General features: G+C 51.7%; 1 protein-coding gene and 2 long non-coding RNA genes across 5 annotated transcripts in view; 1 reads left to right on the plus strand and 2 right to left on the minus strand.

Moving 5' to 3' along the window:
- CREB3L1 (cAMP responsive element binding protein 3 like 1) overlaps nt 1–6,043 on the minus strand; it is a 34,871-nt gene extending 28,828 nt beyond the window's left edge. Inside the window, exon 1 of one of the 2 annotated variants that reach the window (XM_045065962.1) lies at nt 5,473–6,043. In XM_045065962.1, coding sequence (XP_044921897.1) covers nt 5,473–5,574 — 102 coding nt within the window. In that variant the 5' untranslated portion in view covers nt 5,575–6,043. The remainder of the gene's footprint in view (nt 1–5,472) is intronic. The other variant, XM_004763149.3, reaches the window with a different exon arrangement.
- A 3,990-nt stretch (nt 6,044–10,033) lies between these two features.
- LOC106006893 lies at nt 10,034–22,678 on the plus strand. The gene is made up of 3 exons (XR_001181215.2): nt 10,034–10,170; nt 19,826–20,075; nt 20,791–22,678. It is a non-coding gene; the product is annotated as an uncharacterized LOC106006893 (long non-coding RNA).
- Nucleotides 11,466–19,922, minus strand: LOC123387748. 2 transcript variants are annotated; one of them, XR_006602240.1, is made up of 5 exons: nt 19,808–19,922; nt 17,273–17,491; nt 13,664–13,734; nt 13,224–13,313; nt 11,466–12,481 (listed from the first exon to the last, which is right to left on the minus strand). It is a non-coding gene; the product is annotated as an uncharacterized LOC123387748 (long non-coding RNA). The 2 variants fall into 2 exon arrangements; XR_006602239.1 differs by lacking the exon at nt 11,466–12,481 and having other exon boundaries at nt 13,098–13,313.
- Nucleotides 22,679–23,401: the final 723 nt, after the last annotated feature.

The raw sequence follows: 23,401 nt of genomic DNA on the forward strand, positions 1-23,401 counted from the left end.
CATCCGTGGTTCCCTGAGGTTGACAGTGGGAGAGAATGAAGGCGGGGTCCCTCTCATATCAGACAGCCCAAACTTCCCGTGGCCTAGAGAGCAAAGTGCAAACCAGAACGAGAGAGAGAGAGAGAGAGAGAGAATGAGAGAGAGAAATTGAGAGAAAGAAAGAGTGAGTTGACGGTTCTCTCCCCAGCTTGACTCATTCCATGGGACCCCTGGCTCCTTTCCACCCTTGGCTTTCTTATCTGCACAGGGGACAAGGATACCTCTATAGGCTCAATAAAAGAGACAGTGCCTTCCAGCAAGTTCTTTGCCAAGAGGGATGGGGCCATGATGGAGAGAGTGTGCCAGGTCCCCTCCTCTAAGAAACCTGCCGTGACCTCGATCTCAGCTGGATGCTCCTCCTGGGGGGCCCGCCCTGCTCTGCACCATCCCTGCACCCGTGGTGCTGCTACTGTGTCTGCCCCCACCCCCTCTCTCACTTGCCTGTCAGTTGCTGGAGGTCGCTATACACAATGACCAGCAAAGGGCTCCTTCTGTGCCCATTTGTTAAAAGACTGGACGCATGGATTGAAGAACAACCAAGCGAAGCCCCAGCTGGTCCAGGGAAGCCAGAGGGACCCCACTGTAGTTTGGGGTACAGGCAGCATTTTTTGTGGGGTCCAGCATCCCAATGACCTTCCAGGCTAACCAGGCCAGGACCCTGAGAACTCTGGGGCCCCTTCTGGAATTAGCAATACACTTCTGGAACACTCAGGCCTGTCTTTTAAAAAAACATTCTCCTATTCCCTTCCAGGGACTGCTCTAGTCTGAAGTAATTTTCTCTACAAATACAGTAAATCCTTGAAATGGAGCAAAATCCACTACAAGGCAACCCAAACTTGTCTCTTTCCTCTGCCTGGAGCCCACCTCAAGTGATGGTGGGCAAAACCCTTATCTCGGGGTGGGCCGGTTGGTAAAGAAGTGACTGTCCCATGCTCCTCCGGAGCTTTCTCAGTTTGGTCTGCTGCATGTGGTCAGGTTCCATGATCTTGACTTTTGGGCTTTTTGTCATAGTACAGACCAACAGAAGAACGTTGCTTTTCATTGCTCCTGAAATAACGTAACTCCGCATTTTGCATGACTGAAAAATTTGGACTTGGCTTCTTGTCTTATGATGGAGTTTGACTATATTAAGCCCTTATTTTGTACCAGAGCACTGGGCTAGGTTTATGACCTAGCCATAAACCCTAGAACTGACAGGGTCTCTGTTCTCATGGAACTTGCTTCCTCAGTGGAGGAGATGGACAGTAAGCCAGCAACATAGCTGTACACTGGGATGAGGGCCATGAAGGCCTCAAGGGCTGACCCAGAAAATGAGAGGGGGTCAGGGGTCACTTGAGGTAGTCAGGAGGCTGCTCCAAAGAGTTGGCATCTGGACTAAAGAGAACGGGATGGAGAGAACCGGAGGGGAAGTGTTCTAGATGTCAGAAACAGCATATGCAACAGCCCTAAGGCAGGACTAGAAGAGACTTCCTTTGAAGCTGGGTAAGTATAGATCCAGGAGTCCCAGGCAACCTGAACAAGAGAAAACTGGAGAAGATGGAAGGCCTAGGGCTAATGTTCAAAGATGAGACCTAAGCCACAAGTTCACATCTGCTGTGGGTCAGCTAATTTACATTATCCTTGTCCAGGGGCCCTGGGGGTCTGTGCCATAGGATGGGGATGACTCAAGGCAATGACAACTCATTGGGAATCATGGAGATCCCTTCTCGAACCTCAGAGTATGGCTTGCAGGATCCTGATGGCTGGCGGCTTAAGCACCCTTGTTCCTCCTCCCTAAAAATATGTGAGGTCTGGGGTGAGCCCCCTTTCCCTCATTTAGCCATCCTCAGTTGAGGCCTCCTTTTTGCCAAGCACTGTGCTGGGCACTGGGGATAGCACAAGGGAACAAGACAGACTCCTGCCTTCAAGGAGCTTGTATCCCAGTGGGGGAAGCAAAAACAAAACAAAAGACCCCTACCCCAAACAAACTCAGTGTTTTGGAGGAGGACTAGGTATCTGGGGAGATCTCTCTTCCTGAGTTGGAGCCCTGAGATTTTAGCTTCTCCATTAGTTCTTTTCTAGGGGATTCTACTCTGAGACCAGAGTGCCTTGGCCCTTGGGTCTTCTTTCCTGATGGTGAGAATTTAAAGAGAAACACACACACACACACACACACACACACACACACACCCCTCCCCTTTTAGGGGCTGTTAAAGGCCCACACACAGACATAGGAACACCCAAATGCACATACTTCTCTAATCTCCCTAATCCCCCAAGGCTGGGATAGTGGTGGTTGTGGTGGTTCTCTGTTTCCCTATTTAGCTCTGGAGAAGCCAGGCTCTGGGCCTGGCTTAGCCCCCACAACTCCCTTCCCCTGGGCTGGTCCCTGGGTCCTAGTCATTTCCACACCTGGCCTCCCCAACTGCTGGGAGGTAAACGAATGAATGTACTGGGCAAACATCCTTGCAGCTTCCTGCTGCTCCCCTTTGAGAAAACAGCACTCCTCTTCCTCCTTCTCCTCCCCACACCCTCCCAGCTGGGGCATCTGTGGGATCCGAAGCCGTTTCTCTCTGGAGAAACTAGAGTCAGTCCTTCTCCTTAGCCAGAAGAAGAAGGCAAGAGGCACACAGACATAGTATCTCTGTCTGGAGACACAACCTGTTCTCCCTCTAGTGCTTTATCCCAGCTTTCTGAGCACCAGTCCCTCTCTCATACCTGCCCAGGAGCTGAAGGATCACAGGATACAGGGGACAAGGGCTCTCCTGTGGTCACATCAGGAACTGGGAAGGAGTGGGGGATGGAGAGGGAGTAGAAGTCCCCCACATCTGTCAGGAAGCACAGCCCCTTCTGAGGGATGTCCCCGAGAATCACACGGATAAGCTGGGAACAGCATGAAGGAATCTTCATAGAAGGCAAAAAGAAAATGTCCCTAACCCTCCAGATGTACCTGACTTGAACTGCAAACTCATTCTGTCTCTGTCCATGTGAACATGTATTTCTTACAGAGTTGTGTACAGGGTGAGCATCAGAATTTTGGGTTCTTGCTTTTTGCATGGGGCAACAGAACACACACACTTTCCACATGATCTTATGGCCTTTATCTGGATTTTTAAGGAGGGTGAATACCCTGTTTTCTATCTTCTAGACTGGGAGACACACAGACTCCATTCCTTCCCATCCTTACCTTGGAAAAACTTCCCTACCCTCATGCCGAATGAAGAGGGAGTCAGGGGTAGGGTTGGTATGTGGTCTCAGCTGTAAGGGATCTTGGACATATAAGCGGAGGCACCAGAGAAGGAAAGTGATTTGCTCAAGGTCACACAGCAACTCATTGAGTAGTTCTTAACCACCACTCCATCTAGTTTCTGGAACAAGTGAACTATAGAAACTTACCTGCCAGGCATTTTCCTCCTTTGATTTTTTAATTAATTTTCTCACCACTATGGGGAAGGATCTATACCTCCATTTTTCCAATGCAGGAACCAAGGCCCAGAGGAAGAAAAGCCACTTGTCTGAACTGCCCAGCTGGCTGGTGACAGAACAGCTAGAACCAAATCTCCAGATTCCTAGCTGGGAGTTCTTGGTCTATCCTCCTAGAAATCCCTTCCTCTCTCCCTTCCTGGCTTAGCCTTGCCTAGGTTCAAGGTCAGGAGTTTCCCCGGCAGGGCTTTCCCTCCCTAGTCCCAGTGCTGGATACCACTGTCTGATCCTGCCTCCTTTCCTGCGCTGGACCAAGGCCCAGCTGAGCAGCTGGGGACACAAGGCTGAATGAAGGATCAGGAAGAAGCTGTAGGCAGCAGAGTTCATTCAGAAGAAAGACCCACTCAGCTGCTGAGGGCACCTCATGGTGCTGTGGGGAGAGCTCTATCACCCCCCCCCCCAACCCTGCTGCAGGGGAACAAACTCCAAACTCCTCTCCCTCTGACTGGTATCCGTTACCAACTCCAGGAGGGGTGTAAAGAACCCCCATTCCCTGCCACTTGATCCCCAGGATCTGTGCCAGACTATCCTTAGAAAGACTTGATTCAACTTCTGCCCACTTTACAGACAAAGCAGCAGAGGCACAGCTCACAGTGGGATGCTGAAGCAGGCGCAGGACTAGAACCCTGCTCTCCCCACTACCAGCTCAAGTCCTCCCCACCTCCTGTTCTTGGCCTGTGTGCAGAATTGTGTTGCTCCCTTTCCCTGGGACCAGGGGCCATCCTCAGAAAGCAGGGTGACCCAGATATCCCTAATGGAGGGCTGGGAGACCTCACACTCCATGCCTCCTGGACTCAGGTTCCTGTCCCTTGGCTTGTTTCCCCACCATCAGTCTAGAGGTCTGGGACAATTGAAGTCAAAGTCCACGATGTCCAATCCTGGAAGTCTCTGCATTTGGCTCTTGTCTGGCCAAGTTCATCGTGGTCCCAGGAGGTGGAGACTAGCCAGCAGAGACCCGTCAGACGGAATCCCAGCAGATTCCCCAAGCTGTCCACATTTCAACCCAGCAGGCCCTTCTGAACCCAAATATTTTCTTGCCTTGCGGAGCCCATGCCCCTCCCCCCAGCAGGGCTTTTGGGCTGAGCCTGAGAGAGGGAGGAAGGGAGGGAAGAAGAGAAGCCACGTTTCCTTAGGGAGGGAGGGGAAGAGAAAGAGAAGCATAAGCTCAGAGACAGAGATAGTCACGAAGACACAGGGAGAGAGTCAGAGAAAGGGAGATACGAAGGACGGAGGAACAGAACTAGAGACACAAAGATGGGGAGAAAGACCTCCCTTCTCCAGACCGATCATCCTGTGCTGCCCTGACCATCTCAGCCTCGGGTCCGTCCCTAGGGAACCTCAGGCCTGACTCCGCGGGGCGGCCGCGGCAGCACCCCTCAGTTACCAGGACTCCCTTAGAACCGGGGTACGACTCTGGTCCCCCAAGGGGCGTCGGGTCCCTGGCCTTCCGAACACTTCCGTGTGCGCCCCCCAGCGGAGAACCAGCCGCTGAGCCACCGAGGTCCTAAAGGGGGCGCAGGCAGGGGCGCCGCCACTTTTAGCCCAATCTGGTCCCGGAACACCGGGGGTGGGTGGAGAACCGCTGGAAAATGGGGGGGGGGGACTTGGGGGGAGGCAGGACTGGTGTCCCTCGGGGACGTATCCAGGGATCGGCTGGCCCTGACTCCTCGACATCCCATTCCTCCTAGAAAGCCGAGGTCAATGTATCCACGGACGGAGCCCCCAGGACGGGTGCGCACTAGCGCAAGCTCGGAGGCTCCGGCCCAGGTTCGGGGTCTAGCGGGGGTATGGAGGGATCTAGTGCCCAAATCTCACGGCTCTAACCACGTGTCTCTCGGGGACCCTGCACCGAGCCCCCTCCCCCGCTTCTGCCCTGTGATGTGTAGTCCCGTCCCTCGGGAAGGGGGGGTCAGGCGCGCCGCGAAGAGGGGTGCGGAGTGGAGGAAAGGGGACGCAGACCCTTCGTCTTACCGCATTGTTGAGGAAATCCGACTCGTTCAGATCCCCCAAGTCCAGGAAGCTGGATCCAGGGAACAGCCTGTCGGCCGGGAAGGGCTCCAAGACGGCGTCCATCGCGGCCGGCTCCGGAGACCCCCTTCGCCTGGGCTTCCCTCACTCCAGGGCGGCGGCGCACCCGGCCCAGAGCTCCTGTCTGAGCGCAGGCTAGCGGGCGGGGGCAGGTCTGGGGCAAAGCCCCGGGGAGGGGCGGGCAGGGGCGGCGCGGCCCCGGGTAGGGGGCGCCGGGGGCGCGGGGGCCTTAGGGCAGCGGCGCGGAGCAGGCTGGGCTCAGGGGCCCCGGGCGCACCGCGAGCATTTAGCCGACTCCTCCTCCTCCGGCTCCTCCCGGGGCACAGCTGGCTTCCATGGGGAGCCTGGGAGTGGGGCTGAGGGCTTGAGGAGCCCCCCGGACAGGGTGGCAGCCGGGGGTGGGGGAGCTAAGTGCTCCCCCGAGACTGGGTGGCTGCCCGGCGCTCTGCTCTCTCTGCGTCTCCCTCTGCACAGCTTCTGTCACTTTCCTCTCTGTGAAACCGGGAACCCCTGGCTGGTTAGCCCAGCTGGCCGAGGCTCCACGCCCCCATATCAATATTCACGATAAATTTCATATTAATGAGAAGAGGGAGGGGCCTGAGGAATGGCCCCTCCTCTTTTAAAGAGACAACGGCAAGCTGATCTTCCCTGTTCAATGTCTCTGTTCTCTGAAGATCAAGGTAGGGGCTTGAAGCAAAATTATCCTGGAGCCAGTAACTGTGTTCCTGGAACCTCGGCATCTCATCGAGGCTTTGCCAACCACTGTCCCATAAATTCATGAGGGAGCTGAGTTATTTCCATTTTTCCAGCCTTATGCTAGAGCCTGAACCAAATCCAAAGTTGGGCAATTCTGTCTCATGGGCCGCTCAACAGATCTCTCGGTGGGGATCTGTTCACATGTCTCCTCCTCCAGGGAGACTTCCCTGGTCTGCAGGCTGGAGCAGTTAGCATCCTATACACTCGAGGGACACAGTGTGCTTATCTCCTCTGTGGTGAGTCTAATGTGTTACTGTCACCATTTGCTCACATGTCTATGATCCCACCGGACTCTGAGATCCTTCAGGGCAAGGGCCGGTATCCAGGTTTCTTGTGTGTGAAAGGGCACAGTGAACAGCAGAAATGAGGCGAAGACTCCTCTGCTCATCAGTCATCCAGTCCCTCTAATGGCTCCTAAGAGCAGAACAGAGAACAGCAGAGCCCATGGAGCTTGCCAGGTGTGGCTGTCTGCACACCCCAGGGTCACCGAACACTCCCAGGCCCCCTGGAACCAGTACCCAAGTGGCCTGCCAGGGAGTTCAGCTTAATCTCTTGAAAAAGCTGATAAACAATCACCAGGCACCTGAACAAATGGAGGGAATGAGAAAGGCACTGGTTCCTGCCCAGAAGTCATTAATAGGATTAAGTGTGTCCTCTCAGTCTGTGGCTTTTAATTAGCTCAGGAACCAAAAAGCCTTTAAGAAGCAGAGATGTCATTGTGGTTAAGCCAGAGTGTCACGGAAATTGCTCTGTTGGTGCCAAGGTGGGCACACACGGTAAGGCAGAGATAGAAGCTGTTTGCTCGCTTGGGGCAGGTAGGCAGGCGCGTGGCTTTCCCTCCGTCTCATGACCCAGTTGACAGAGTTCTGGAGAATAAGGTTCTGACCCTCCAAGCTGTCACATGACTATTAGTGCCCAAGCTTCCTGAAGAGTTTGCTTCTGAGAAGCTGAGAATATAGCCCACACTCTAGGTGGGCCCAAAAGCAATCAGCTGACTCTCAAAACAGTGACAGGTAGAATTAGGGTGCTGAGACCGTGGGTGTGCTCCCCACATGCCTCACATCTGGCCACCTGGGGAACATTCCAGCACTGAGAATGTGGCCGATCCTTTTCCAGGAGGAGGGGCATAGTCTCTGGCAGGGCCAACACACCAGTCTGTGGCAGGTCAGTTTGAAGTAGCAGGTGTCTGGGGTCCCGGTCCCCAAGCTTGGAGTCCCTGCAGGCTCCCAGGAGGAAGAAAACTGTCCCTCTGCCTGAGGTTGGCTGGAAATTGTGTGTGTGTTCCTCCCAGCCGGCTCTGTAATTGGAGACAGAGGCACCATTTAAATGATTGGGGAAGATTATATAGTTTTAGATAAATAGGATTAGAGTGTCCTCTCTTTCCTGATTCTTACCCAGGTGAACACCCCAGGAAACCATTGGAAATAATCCTGGGGAGACAAACTGGTTCCGGTACCTCCCCATGGAGTCTGAGAGGCAGGATCTCCCAGGAGAAATCCTGAGGGTGGGGGGGGGTGGCGGAGGGGGCAGGGGAGGAGGAGAGAAGAGAGGGAATGGGCAGTGCAGAGCCTGGCACATAGTAGGAGCGTGATCTTGCTTTTTTCCCAGGTCAAGGGGATGGCGAAGTCCCGCAAGGACGAGTGCGGCAGGGAATTTAGTCACATGTTCTGCAAGTATTACTGAGCATGATAAACAGCCCCGGCACTGAAGATATAGCAGTGATTAAGAATTTTTCCACAGTCACTGAGGGAAGAAAGGGTAGAAAAAATGGAAGAAAATGGTTTCAGAGAGTGGGAGGACCACGAAGGAAATAAACCAGTGTGATCCAACTGAGTGGGGAAGGAGGCCCTCTCTGATGTGTGAGCTGAGAACCCAGGCCTGGGCTGAACGGTAAAAGGGGGCACAGTGGAGGGAAAAGGACTGCAGCCAGAGGGACCAGTTAGTAGAACAGAAAGGGTGGGAGAGGCAGGCATTGGTGTGGGAGCGAGAGGGACGAACGTGAAACCCCAGTGCCCTCCACCAACCTGATCGTATGATCTATGATCACAGGAGGCTCGAGGCTCTGTTCAAGTCCTGAAGAGAGTGGTGCTAGCTCAGGTTAGGGGGGGCCACCCGAAGCCTTCTGTAGCTGTGTGTCCTTTCTGTATCTTCTCTTACCAATTTTTGGGGAGAGGAAATTAGACAACTCACTGGGTCTGAGGTTTGGGGGTCTCTCCTCATAGGGAGGGTCTGCTCCCTCCCTGCTAGTCCCTGGACCTGGCCCCACAGTCTAGTCCCTCTCAGGCCCCTTCTCTGCATCTGAAGGGTCAGGGGAAGGAGGCCAAAATTGGCTCTGCAAACACCTGCAATCCAGGTCAAGAAAAGCACAGACTGTAGCCCCTTCCGTTAAGGGCTTAGGAACATCTGGTTGTTGCTCTCCAGCAGCTGTTTCAGAGGGTAAGCGAAATGCATAAAGACATCCCATTCTGGGCAATGACGCACCAGAGAGAAAGGACAGAGATAAGCTTCCTGCCTGTCCCAGACCCTGAAGGTCAGGTGGAGAGAGGGGCTCCTTGTCCGGCTGCGCTGTGAGCAGGGATGGCGTGTGTGTATATCTGAGGGTGGAGGGGGTGGGAGCTTGGATGGGGATGGCCATGCTTTCATACCCCTGGAGAGTCACTGTCCTTCTCTGGGCCTCAGTTTTCACATCAATAAAATGGGAGATGTGTTAATGACGCAGAGGGTCCTGTCCTCTCCAATGACCTTCTAAATGCGCCTATACCAGCACAGGTCTTGTTGGAGAGTGGAGGTGGGAAGGGGCGAAGCACCTGCTTCCTTAGGAGGCTTGGCACTCCGATGTTCCAGGCTCCTGCCCAGAGCCTCCAGAAGGGTGCAAGGCTGGGTATTTACACTCGGCAGGCAGGCCCTGGGTGATAGGTAGAAGGTCACCCAAAGTAAACCTGCCTTGTTTGCCTGGATTGTAAAGGGAAAAACACTTCGGCATACTCTAACAGGAACTTCTGAGAAATGAAAACACATTCATCCTGGAGATTAGGCTGACTTCCGGGGCATAGATGGGGCCCTTTGTTCTCTTGTGGCTTCCTAAAAGGGGCTACACGGCTGCTTTCCCCTTCCCCCCTGCTGGGGCTGGACCTGGAGTCCCTGGGGTGGCACCCTGCCAGGTGGGGGGGGGGTGGGCTTCAGACCCATCCCCTTGGCCTGGTTCCTTCCCTGCTTCACCCTGAACCATAAAAATACCTGAAATCTATTGAGTACTTGCGTTGTGCCAGGCACTAAATACTTATGTTATCGCATTTAATTCTTGGAAGACACTTGTGAAATGAGTATCATATTCACTGATGCTGGGAGGTACGTTTCAGCATCGCGGAAATCAGAATGTGTCTTATAATCGATGGCATGTGATACTTAGGTAGTTTTTTCTGAATGCACATGAAATAGTGGTGCATCATACAATTGATGATATCGATTCTTAGATTTGATGAAATGTGATTTATTATCATCCCTAATCCTCAGATGAGAAAACCAAGGCTCAGAGAGTTCATGACTTACCACTCCTTTATTTTGCAGGAGACCAAGGCCTGGGGCATAGGAGGCTTGCCTTAGGTCACCAGGTTTAAAGGAGGCAGAGATAGGGATGAAATCTGGGCCTCCAGGCTTCTTACCCAGGGCCCTTTCCGCTCACCCCAGATGAACTGGGTTTGCTCACTAGGGAGAGGCCGGAGCTGAGGGGAGGGCCTTCCAGGGCCTTCCTCAGCAGCTAGTGAATCACCAGCCACCCTGCCTTGGAAAAGGACCTTGATTTTTTCCCCCTCTCTAAATTCTCTGAAGACTGAAGTTCCTTAAGGACTAAGAAAACACTTGCCTCTCTTCCAGTGACTTTTCCTGGTAATTATTTAAGCTTCGTTTTCCCTGAATTTCTGTTCTATTGTCCCTTCTTTGGACTGGAGGCAGGCCCGCCCCTTGGCCCTCTGTCTGCCTGCCGCCTGGGGAACAGCTCTACCCGCTTCCTGCTTTGCTCAGTCCTGCTCTGAACTCACCCTTCTTTCCTCTACCTCGAGTCACCTGTACCAACTCTGCTTCTAGATGCCTCTATAATTCAGGCCACTGGCTCCAACCCCAGAGTACGTACACTCAGGTATCCAGCCTCTAGCCCCTTTGCTTTCTAATGGAAGCCAGGGGAGAAAAGTCAACAAAGCCAGGCCTTCCTTTTGCCTTGGTGAGCCCTTATGTTGTCGGGAACACTCCCCAGCAAATCCTGCCCCACCTAGGCCTGGCAGAGCTGGAAATATGGGACTGAGAGGGAGGGCAGGGGTACGGAAAGTTCAGAGGCTAGACCCTGACCCCTACTGCCACACTTGCTCAGTCTACCTCCTGCCTGCTTCTATACCTTAGTTTCCCCAACCTCCAAGGCTGGCGAGGCTGAAGGGGCCCATCAGCAGAAAAGCACAGAAGCAGCATCGGGCATTTAAATCCAAAACTTTGCTAAAATGCACCCAGGCAGTGTTCAGGTGTGTGGGGACAGGTAACGGTCAAGGTTAAATCAAGACTTCAGACTCATTTTGGTAAAATGAGGGTCTGGGACAGGATGATCGCTCAGATTCCATCCTACCAGCCCTGAGCTGCTGTGATTCGGTCTCCCTCTGTCCAGAGAGCACATGTGGGCTGTGTGTGTGAGGAGCTCCTGTGTCTCTGGGCGTCCATCAGCCAGGAGCTGAGTTTGCAGTGGGCGGCCCTGAGACCGTGCCCGCTCACGCCGCTTGGGCGGCTGATCCTGCGTCTGGAGGTGTCGACTGACCTGAGGGGCTTCTGCCATTCGAGCCCGCGTGCAAGCCTCCAGAGGGAGAGTGCCAGCTCACACCTAGAAGTGGACCCACCCCTTTGTGCATATCCGCGCCAGCGCGCGTGCGGCCGCAAATCTGGTTTCCATCTTCTTCCAATAGGCAGCAGGGCCGGGGGAGACGGAGTGGAAGATTAATGGTGCTTTTGCACGTGGCTGAGCTCCATGAATGTGGTGGCAGGAGGGAGCAGCCTGAAGCTATGTGGGGAATGAGGGGCAAGCCACAGGAGTGGGGTTCCCTGGGGTTTATAAGCCTGCTGGAGGGGAGGCAGAGCCCTGAGACCGGGAAGGGTGGGTGGGTGGGGGGGGGGGGAGAGGACTTCTGAGACCAAGAAGGATCTGGGGACAGCAGGAAAGAATCGAGTGAGGTTTAGGGCAATTCCTGCACTGGCCTTGCCCAGAGCCTGGTACACAGATAAGTATTTAATTAGCATGTGCTGAAGGGTTGAGGAGCTGTGTGCACAGATCTCACAGACACTCCTTACCTGGGAGGAGACTGAGGACCGAGGAGGACCGAAAAGGAAGGGAGGGAGGGAGGGAGGATGTATTAAGCACCTACTATGGGCCAGCTGCTCTAAGGGTCACTGTCAGGCATTTTTATTTTAATTCAAACACAAAAAAAGCCCTAGAAGATAGCCTCAGCTTCGCTGTGTACACACTCCTCCTCCCCAACCTGCCCCCTTTGCCAGGTCCAGGGGAGAGAGCTTCGTTGACCTCAGGGCACAGAAAAGCTGGTCGCTTCTGAGCTGTGGGTCTATTTTGAATCTCATGACCACTTCAGATTTTGTGTCTCATTGAATTTCCTTTATCTGGACTGTCAGGAAGCTCAGAGGTGAATTTGCTGGGGCACACCTCTGTAACAGGATCTCATGGCGGGGGTGGGGGTGGTCGGGACGGGCGGGGGGGGGGTGTGTGTGTGTTCCATTTCACAGACTGACTGCAGCCTGGCTTCATCTTAGGTCTTTATCCCCCCTTTCTTTGTATCCTTTTTCTCCTATTAAGATCTAATTCTGTTGTCTGCAGGGTTTCTCAAATACCTTTAATATACCCTGAAGTGAGATAGGTGTAAATACAGAAATATTTTTACTTTTATAGATGAAAAAGGTAAGCCTCAGAGAGGTTATATTATTTGTCCAAGGTCACACAGCTATTAAGCTCAAGTGCGAATTGATCTGTTTAACTTAATCTTTCCAGGTAGGATCCAGACTCTAGGACTGGACACGTTTGTAGTAATGGGGGGCTTTCTGGGGGGCATTGGGAGGAACCTGGGGGCTTTGGAGACTCCAACCTTTAATTCTCGGTAGCCTTCATTCAGTTTCCTTTGCTTGAAGAGCAGGTCCACGTCTAGGCTCGCATCCCCTGTCATGCAGAGAGAGAGGACTTTGGGGGCTATGGGCATCCCCCATCCGCAGGAACCAGCTCCAGCTCCCATGGCTGAGTAGAACAAACAGAAAACCAGCAGAGCTGGCCTTGGCAATCACCAGGGAGAGCAAATATATATTCCAGATGCTCTGAGGAACATTTCTGGAGCCTCCAGAATTGAAGGGCGGACTAATTCCCTGGAGAAAATGAATGGATGTGGGCCCAGGGGAGCCACGTTTTTTTTCTCAGTTCTGTGGCAAGCAAGCACCAAAGACCCAAGGATCAGGGCGAGGGGCTGCAGTGGTGTGTATTCGGGGCCCTGATCCCTTGCTATACCCCTTCAGGCCTAATCACTTGGAGTCTGTCTCCCCTGGGGAGCCCCTGCATGAAGACTTGGGGATTCCCAGGGTAGGCCTTAACTCATCTGTTAGTGAATCCAGTCCTTACACGGCCCGGCACCATGCATATACTCCACAAACTGGACACCTCTAGGGAGGACGCAAAGAATGAGTCTGATCGAGAGTGGAAGGGGAGTTGTTCCGAGAGCTGAAGTGGAGAATGACGGTGTCTGGCAATCCCGGGACACTGGCAGTGACACACAGTGACACAGAGCTGATGAATAAAGACTTCGTTTCTCGGGCCTGTCCAGATGAGCCCTAGGGCCTCTCGTGTGGGATGCCTGCAGACACTAGCCTGCATGGCCCGGAGGGGAAATGGTCGTAGAAATAAGGATTCTCACAAACTGCCATGTATTCTCTGGTCCCGTTGACCCTCAATGCTCTGCCGATTCGCCGCGAGGATCTCAATCTTCTGAATCCATAAATCGCCCCTGTAAATCAATAAGACAAAGACCAACAATTGGCAAAAAATACCAACAGTGGGCCTGGTACATTTTACGGTAACATTTATCACATCTCAGGATTTATGCTATGCAGTTCCTCTGCCTTTTCTTAGTTAAGCCTCATTTAAGCCTTCTCACAGCCCTCAGAGGCAGATACAGGATTATCCTGTTTTCCTGGGGCTCACACGGTGACTTGGACCCCTGTCGTAGCCTGTCCTTATGTGACATACCTCTTGGGACAACGGTACAGATCCAGACTCTAGGACTGGACACGTTTGTAGTAATGGGGGGCTTCCTGGGGGCATTGTGAGGAACCTGGGGGCTTTGGAGACTCCAACCTTTAATTCTCAGTAGCCTTCATTCAGTTTCCTTTGCTTGAAGAGCAGGTCCACGTCTGGGCTCGCATCCCCTGTCATGCAGAGAGAGAGGACTTTGGGGGCTATGGGCATCCCCCATCCGCAGGAACCAGCTCAGCCACCACAGACTCGGACCCAAGGCCTCAGGAAAATACTGTAGGGCCCAGGAAGGGAACTTGGGGAAAAGCCTAGAACCCCCAGTATCTAGGTAGATGGCTTTTGAGGGTTGTTTTTTTAAAAAATTATTATTATTATTATTTTTGGTCTTTTTGAATTTGTTAACTAGATAATGTCACGTGACTCAAAAACATAAAAAAGGGAATACAATAAGAGGTAATTCTCTCATTCCTATATCCTCCAACCTCATGGCTACATTTTCACCCTTTAATCAACATACAATCAATTTGATTGCTTCCTTGGGTACCCTTCTTTGGGGTGTGTATGTTTGTGTGTGTGTATGCATATGTATCTATATATTTTTTCCTCTCTCTCTTTTTTTTGGAGAAAGAGGGAAAGAGAGAGTGGTGGGGAGGGGCAGAGGGAGACAGAAAATCCTAGGCAGGCTCCATGCTCCATGTGGAGCCCGACATGGCACTCATGACCCTGACATTGAGACCTGAGCCGAAATCAAGAGTCGGACACTTCGCCCATGGAGCCACCCAGCTCTTTCTCTTTTTTAAATGAAAAGAGGGTTATATATACATTGTTCTATATCTTTTTTTCCCTTTTTAAAAAAATCTGGTTTGGAGATCTGCCTATATTAGTACATAGAGAACTTCTTCATTCTTTTTTTGTTTTTTTTTTTTTAAAGATTTTATTTATTTATTTGACAGACAAAGATCACAAGTAGGCAGAGAGGCAGGCAGAGAGAGGAGGAAGCAGGCTCCCTGCTGAGCAGAGAGCCCGATGCAGGGCTTGATCCCAGGACACCGGGATCATGACCTGAGCCGAAGGCAGAGGCTTAACCTACTGAGCCACCCAGGTGCCCCTCATTCTTTTTTTTTAAGTAGCTGCATAGCTACCCGTTGTATGACTGTACCGTAATTTACTTCTCTATCCCTAGATGATGGACATTTGGATCGTTTCCAAGTTTTTACTATCACAAACAATGTTGTATTGATAGTCTTGTTCAAGCACTGTGTATCTGTAGGGTAAATTCTCAGGCAAGGTATTACTGAGTCAAAGAAAATGTGCATTTGTAATGTCGATAGATAGTGTCAACTGGTTCATATCAATTCATGCCCCGGAGCGGCTATGTACACAGTGCTGCTTTCTCTGCTGTCTTTGAAATAAAGGGTATCAGTAAACATTTGAATGGTTTCCAGCTTGCATTTCTCTTCTATTAGTGAGGCTGAGAGTCATTTTAGATGCCCAAGAACACTTTAAGTTTCCTTTTCTGTAGACCCTGTTCATATTCTTTGACCTTTTCAAAATTAGTGGTTGGTCTTGTCTTATTGATTTTTAGAAGCTCTTTATATGTTAGGGAGATTGTGCTATGATTGATAAGGGCAGCGAGGCCACAGTTGACATCCCCTCTGGGAAAGGCTGTGGAGGTGGGTTCTTCCTCACACCTCCATCCTACCATCCAAAACTCAGTCATTTATTTAATGAGCATTTACTGAGTACCTCTTGAGTGCTAGGCTCAGTGCTTGGGCATCAGAGACCTTAGGTTGCTCGAAGTCCGGTGGGGTCTCAGATATGTAATCAGACAGGTTGTACGTCAGTGTGAGATGAACTGTAGTTCAGGGATTCAGAATGAGTGCTTCAGGGCATGGGAGGGGAAGCGGTAGCCTGTGCCTCCCAGTAGACTCGGACATTTGTCTCCATCTGGGGCTGGTTCAGAGCTGCCAAGGCTTTGCTTGCCTCCCTTGCCCTTGTGAGTTCAGCCCTCACACCCTGATTGCCGAAATGCTCGGCTCCAGGAAGATGGTTCTGTCAGTCTGTATCTACAGAATGCTCACCGCATGCGGACCTCCCATCTTGTGCACTCGGACTGCGCGCGACTTCCTTCCCTGCCCCTTGCTGGTCCTCACCGTCTGACTCTATCCTGTCTTGCATCGATTACCACCTGTTGCTGGTCTGCATTCCTCCACTGCTCAGAGGATTGTAATCTCCTTGATGGCAAGATGATAGACTTCCCTCTGGGTCCTCTCTCCTCCGTGCTTAGCATCCGGTGACACTCAGCAAAGGCTTGTTGGATGATGGGTTGTCAGATGGCCGTGTTGGCCGTTAGAGAAGCTGGAAATCACGGCTCTCCTGCACTGGGGTGTGCATCGCAGACAGGCGAGACAGGCACACGTTGGGCACAGGGTTGGGTAATATGCCAGGCTGAAACCCCAGCATAAGAGCCCAGCCAGGAAAGGGTTAAGCTTGCTGGAGTTTTGTATATGAAATGGCACCAGAAAAAAAAAATGTGCAGACTAGCAATTGAGCCCTGTCTCATCCTGGTTCAAATGACATTGTCTGAGCTTTCCCAGCCTCGCCTCCTGCACTAATTACAGACCTTCCTGGGGAGGAAGACTGGGACCAGGAGGGCTTCATTACAGGCTCCTTTGCTGGAGGGAGCAAACCCCAATGACTGAACCCAATGACCAAACAAACTCTCTTGAAGAGAGGCCTGGGGGTTCCTCTGATGCACTTCCCTGCTGCTGTCTGGCTGAGAAAGGGTTAAGAAGTAGACATGGACTGGAGGAATAGACCCAAGTCTAATGCTGGGGTGGGAGGGCCAAGCTTGGGGTGGGGGGAGCAGCCAGGCCTAGGCGCTGAGCTACCCATCCCTGCTCTACTCCACTCGCCTAGGCTTGGGCCCCCCTCTCACCTCTTGCCCCCCAAGATGGCCGCTGCCCGCTGCCCGGGCTGTGTCAGGGCCTCCCTTCTGTGGTCGCCTGCCTGCTGCCTCTCCCTGTGGCCTGTGGAGACCTCGCCTTCTTTAATCTTCCATTTATCTCGAGGCCTCGCCCCTCTGAGATTGGCTTTGATGTGGGGCCTGCTCCCAGGGGGGTGGAAATCAAGGGTTTCCTAGGCCTGGTCTGGACGCTGCCCACTGCCCCCAGCCCAGGCGGGGCCCAGAGGTCTCCTGGCCATCCGGACAAGACCCTGAGGATGACTCCCACAGGACAAGAGGGCAGGAGATTTGGTCCCTGATCTTCAGGCCCATGGAGGGGCTGCTGCCTGGGCCCCAAAGTGGTGGACTGTGTTCAGAAACAAGAGCTTTGTTACCACACCGTGTGACTTACTCTCACGCCCGTCACCCCTACTGCTCACCCATCGGCCCCCCAGTGATAACAGCAAGAGCAAAGCAAATACCAATGTTCTCCTGCGCAGCAAAGTACCCAGCGCCGGGCTCGGCATCTTCCCGTGTATAACATAATTAGTCCTCCTAGCTAGGTGCTCCAGGCATCATTTTAAAGGGGAGGCAACAGCATGATTGATACATTCCTGTTCATCAAAATTTACTGAGTTCCTGCTATGCGCCCAGCGCCATTCTAGGCGCTGAGGGTATAGTAATAAACACAGTGGATGCATTCTTACTCTTCTGTACAGGAGGTCGTAAATGGTTAAATGCACATAATTGTCATATGAAGTCAGTACCTTGAAGAAAAGCACAGGGCCATCGTTTCGGACTCAGTGGTGTCCTGCCACTTGAAGACGCAGAGACCGGGGGGCGGCTTGAAGACGCAGAGACCGACAGGGCGGCAGGAGAGATTTTGCTCTGTGACCATCTGCGGGAAACCCTGTCCCGAAGCGGGAAGAGACGGTGCAAAGGTCGGAGGTCGGAGGTCGGAGTTCCTTCTTTTGCTGTGGGCACAGCTAGGAGGCCAGTGGGACAAGAGGTGGGCGGTGGTAAGAAGAGAGCTGGGTCAGGTGTGGTACTGTGGAGCGCGATGGGTGTGATGGGAGGTTTTGAGCATCAGACAGGTTTGATCTCATTTACGTTTTGAATCAGAGACTCAAAACTCTTAAGTTGCAGAGGCTAACAGGAGCTCAGGCTCCCCTGGCTACACCCAGATTCAGATCTTGGGGCTAGAAGTGGCTGCCATCTCCCACGAGGGGCAGGGGCTGTGGCCAATTCGCCTCGGCATCCCCTGAACCCTGCAGAAGGCCTGGCACAGACTAAAGGCTTGCAAATGCCTGCAGAAGAATGGGTCAGTTCCGGAACTTCCACGAAGTGGAAGTGGGAAGTGGGGAAGTGGTGGTTGGGGGCACGGGAGGCAAGTCAGCTAAATCTCTCGGGGTCTCAGTTTGTCCATCTGGAAATGGGGGAGAAAACAGTTTATTTGTCTTGCCTGGAGGACCTCACCAGGTGGGGATCCAGTGGGCCCCGGTGTGCGAAAGGGCGAGGCATGGTGTGAAGTGTCCGAGAATGCTCTGCAGTCTGACTTCATCTGTCTTTGCTCCTGGAGGGCCCCTGACCTGATGGCTGAGGGGTGCAAATGTGTCCTTGTGACTGAGTGTCCCTGTCACCTTTCTGAGGTATGTGTGTGCCCAGGTAGATGTCTGTTTACCTGTGTTAACAGCACCTGGAAGGCTGCTGCCTTGGGCTGGCTGTCTGTGGGAACTTGGGCTCCAGAATGGGCACAGAGGGAGTAGAAGACACAGACCCAGAGGACCTCCCTCTACCTCCATCCATATCGGGGTCCCGGAATTCCCATCACTCCTACATCCTCTGTCCCAGCTCACAGTGAAAAGTGAGGGAATTGTCTGTACATCTGTCATTTTATCCCACTTGTCTGTGGGGTCCTGCGGGCCAGGGCTACTCCAGGGACAAGATTGTATCTGCTGGGTGGTTGGTGTTTAGTAAGCCATGGATGGATGAGTGGATGGATGGTCCCTGGTCTCTGGAATCAGATGGTCCTAGAGTCAGAGGGCCTCAGGACTCTACTTTAATAACCAAGTCACTCCTCCTATCTGGGCCTCAGTTTCCTTCTGTAGAAATGGATTTTTGTCTTCATTCATTCATTCATTTGCAGTCCCCCCTTGTGAATGTTAGGGTACTGTCTATGTTCTGGGCAAACAGACATTATTTAGAATCAGCGCTGCCCTCAAGAAGCTGAAAGGTGTCACAGGCACAGGTCGCAAGAATTGCAGTGTAAAGTGAGAAATGTCTCTACAGAGGGTGCCGAAGGGGCTCAGAGTGGGCAGTGGCCTGCTCTGCAGGCCACTGGGAGGACAGGAAGATTTATTTCCCCGTACACGGCGTCCTTGATGTGGGTCTTGGAGGAGAGAGAAGTAGGTGTTTGTTAGAGTGGACTTTCCAGGCCAAGGGGATGGCATGCCAAAGATCCTGGAGGTACGACAGAGCCTGGCCCCCTGGGGAGAGTGCCGGCACTGGGGTACTGGCCCCAACTTATTGAGGCTGGTAGGGCGTGGTGAGTGACTGGGCTGGGGAGGGCGGCCAGGGGCCAGATCGTTCAAGGCCTAAGCCCCTTCAAGGAATTCTAAGCGTTATCCTGAAGGCAAATGGGGCCACTGGCAGATTTCGGGGGCAGAAAAGTAGCATGATCGGGATGCATTTTCAGCAAACCGCTCTGCGGTGGTGTGGACAACAGATCAGAGGTGCGTAAGACTAGAACCAGCCCGTGGAGTTAGGACGCTGCTGCGGTTCTAACCAGGTGGGCGAAGATAAGGGCCTGAACAGAAGTTAACAATAGCCCTCAGTCCCCAGAGCTGACTGTATGCCAGCCCAGCTCTACGTTAAACATTTGCAAATACTATCGCATTTCCTCCTCAGAGTCCCCGGTGCATGGGTGCTATTAGGATCCCTCTCCCCCTGCGGGAGTTCTTCCGTCACCCCAGGAAGAACATTTCTGCGGTCCTTTCCAGGATTCTGCGGCCTGCCCCCCCCCCCACCCCCCGCTTCCCCCGCCAGGGGCCATAGCTAGTGTATACACACCGAGGGGTGGGTCAGCCTGAGAACCTGGCCCTCACCTGCCTCTCTCCTTGGGCCCTGAGGACTGCCCTGCCAGGGCTGGAAGCGTCCCCTGAAGGAGCCAGGCCCTTGGGCCAGAGCTGAGCAAATGGGATATTCTTCCCATTAAGAGGTTTCCAACAGGCCCAATGGCCATGTGGCTTCCCTCTGTGCTTCCTCTCCTGGGCCAGTTTGAAATGCCGGCCTCCCCCACTTACCTCTGTGGACTTTTCCAGGCCCCGGGAGCCAGCTGGGCCAACTGACGTCAGGACACCGATGGCCTGTGAGCGGCGTGCTGAATCACCCCCGCCCCAAGTGGACGCCCCAGTCTCTACCTGCGTGTTGCTTTGTCCTTCACAGGTCAGGGCGTTGGTTTTCTTTTTAAAGAAATAAAGCTGAACCTGACTCACAACTCAACTCAAGAGAGGCTGCCGCTCAGCTCAGCGTCACCATGGTAACTGCTCCATCCATAGAACACTTGAAAATGTAATTATCAACAGTGACACTGCCACTTCCTTCTGGCCCCTGAGCAGCCCTGGGCTGCACAGTTCTCAGATCCTGGGTGCCGGGTGAATGGCCCAGGGCTATGCCTGGCTCCCGCAAAAAGCAGGGAGTTGAAAGTGGGGACTTGAGGTCCCCACTCCTGCCGACCTGCTTGCTGCTTGCACGTCCTTCTGGAAGGTCCTGAGAAAACCTTTTTCATCCTGGAGCAGGCTCTAGGGGTACCCCAGTAAGCCCACAATTCAGAGCCATGAGTCCATGGCTCCATCCATGAGTTCTGTTGGGAGGATAAGATTGAGTGGCTAGTACAGCTCGAGGTGAGGATAAGCCTAGAATTAAAACGAACGTAAGGATGATAGTAATAATAACAGCTGTGAATTGAAGGCCTAGTAGCATCTGAGCCAGGCAGCCTCTAAGAAAGCTTTCTATATCTGTCTCTGGTCGCTGGCTCTAATTACTTACCTAAAGGCAGTTTTAATTAATTTAATAATAGCTAGCTTTTATTGCCTGCAGAGACACTCTGCTAAGCACCAGTGTTTGTTTTCACATGGGGAGCAGGAGTCTTCCCGTTTTACAAATGGGTAAACTGAGTCTCAGGGAGGTTTAAATAATTTGCCCGAGGTCACTCCGCTACGGAAGGATGGAGCGGCTATTTGGATTCAGGTGTGTCTGACAGGTGTCCTCATTATTTTGTTAACAGCTTAACACTCAATCAAGACTCAAGACACATACGAGCTGACAGAGGCTCCAGGTGTGCCTGATTTAAGAGACCTCCAAACGCCTAGACTGATATAGTTCTCCACCGAAACGGTTCCGGATCATGCTCGTCGGTCACCCGGGGAGACTGGAAGAAATGCAGATTCTAGGCCCCCCAACACGAATTGCTTCAGGTATTTGGGTATGGGCTTGAGGATTCTGTATTTGAGGCACACAGCCGGCTGAACTCTAACATCTGAGAATTTAGATTTGACTGGGTTCCTGGAGAGCAGGGACCATGTCTTCCCCGAGATATTCCCAGGGACTGGTGCAGGGCATGACCCCGAGTAGGGACACAAAAGGCAAAGGTTGAACTTGAGGGAAGAATGAATTGGGGGGCGCCTGGGTGGCTCAGTCGGTTAAGCGTCTGTCTTCGGCTCAGGTCATGATCCTGGATCCTGAGATCGAGCCCCACAGTAGGCTCCCTCTCCCTCTGCCCCTCCCACATGCTCATGCCTTCTCTCTCTCTCTCAAATAAATAAATAAAATCTTAAAAAAAAAAAAAAAAGAATGAATTGGGGCCCATGAAGTCCCCTTGCCTCAGGACCATGTCCACCCCTGGCTCCCGAGAGTCCACAGTCCCCTCCCACTCACTCCTTACCCTCAGCCGCCAACCCCCTTGTCCCCCACCCCATCTTCCTCCCGTCCAGGGCAGAACTGCCCACCATCCTCTGCCCCTGTCCCTCTGCCCCCTGCACTGTGACTTCCTCTGAAAGGGGAACAAAGGTATACACCTGTTGTCAAAAAGCTTTACTTTATTTTTGCAGAAACAAATTTAGACTGGTAAGCCAGCTTTCAAGACACTATCCTGTTACCTCAGCAAAATGTCTTGGGTGGTCACCCCCAGGGTATAGAGGAAAGGTTGGGATCTCTTCCTCTGACAAGTTTTAACCACAGAAGAGCCTTATTTGCTAGAGCAAAACACTCAAATATCAAGGAAGAGGGCGTTGGGTCTATGAGCACTCTTACCTGCATATTAGGGAACATGAAGCAGCCATGAAAATGGAAGAATATTTAATGATGTTGTCAAACGTTCACCAAAAAAAAAAAAAAAAAAGAGAGAGAAAAAAATGGGATATACAACTAGGTGTCCTAGGAAGATGTTTGTAAAATGCGACCGAGAAGCCAGTTAGCCCCCCAAAATCTGTTCTTCCTTTTTTCTATAGTAATAAGAGCTCTACTCAGATAAATCCTATTTCCTGGTGGTGGGGGGGACATGGGACTTAGTTCTGGCAAGGTGCTATGAGTAGGTGTGATGCATGTGAATTCCAGGAAGCGCCTCTTTGAGGAAGAGGGCATCTCTCTTCTTTACTGAAAGAAGCCGTCTTCCTCCATCAACCGTCCTGGGGCCCTAGTGGGAGGCATACGCTGACGATGGAGAACCCCAGGTAGAAGGGGTCTGGATTCCTTGATGGTCACGGGACTGCTATACCAGCCAGGGCTGCTTACTTCCAGACATCATTTCCTAGAGAGCGAAACGAGCATGTTGAAGCCACTGTTCCTTTGGGTTTTCTGTCATTTGTAGCTGAAACAATCCTAATTGATGTCAGATGTATTGTTAAATAAACAACAGAATGTGAGCTAAAAATAGTAGGAATCATAGGATTCCAATTTTATTGCAAAATGTATGTTTCCGTATATTTACCTGTGTACCTGAAAATGTGGACAGGATGGTTCAACACAAAAATGTTAGCAAAGGTTATTTTAGCAGGCTGTAGGATTTTGTGTGTTCATTTGTTTGCTTGTCTGTATTTTCTAACTTTTCTACAACAAAAGTGTATTACTTTTTGGGTAAGAAAAACTAATAAATGCTATAAATTGTATGATCCTAATGGGATCTATATGGATCGCAATCATAAGAAATATACCTTATTCATGATTACATGGGGAAAAATGCTGAAATGAAGAGAAGTGCATTAACAATTAAGATCCAAGGGCGTGGGAAACTGTTCAAAATATATTGTGAAGGGGAGATATATATATATATAATTTATAAAATATATTGTGAAGGGGAAACAATGAAACAATATAAAGCCATTTTTTGGGTAATAAGAATAAAATGAACCTAAAATAAATACAATATTATATGTCAATTATACTTCAATTAAAAAAAAAAAGAATAGGGTGCCTGGGTGGCTCAGTTGGTTAAGTGTCTACCTTTGACTCAAGTCGTGATTCCGGGGTCTTGGGATCGAGTCCCACATCAGGCTCCCTGCTCAGCAGATGGTCTGCTTCTCCCTCTTCCTCTGCCCCTACCCCCCGTTTGTGCGCGCTCTCTCAAATAGATACATAAAATCTTAAAAGAAAAAAAAAAAGAATAAAAGGACATGAATGCATGCTAGAAAAAGGACCAGATATGAGGACCAGGATGTAAGTCAAATGGATAAATGGTCTGTTTGCCGAGAAGAGATTCTGGTGATTCTCTTCTCTTTCTACCTTTTGGTATCCCCTGAATTTCCCAATAAACCTGCATGAATCTTATTGACTTAAAAGTATTTTGATTTACAGGTGCCGGGTGGGCTCAGTTAATAGAGCGTGCACCTCTTGATCTTGGG

Source organism: Mustela putorius, unplaced genomic scaffold (genome assembly GCF_011764305.1).
Source record: "Mustela putorius furo isolate JIRA1106 unplaced genomic scaffold, ASM1176430v1.1 tig00003859_pilon_pilon_pilon, whole genome shotgun sequence".
Taxonomy (NCBI): domain Eukaryota; kingdom Metazoa; phylum Chordata; class Mammalia; order Carnivora; family Mustelidae; genus Mustela; species Mustela putorius.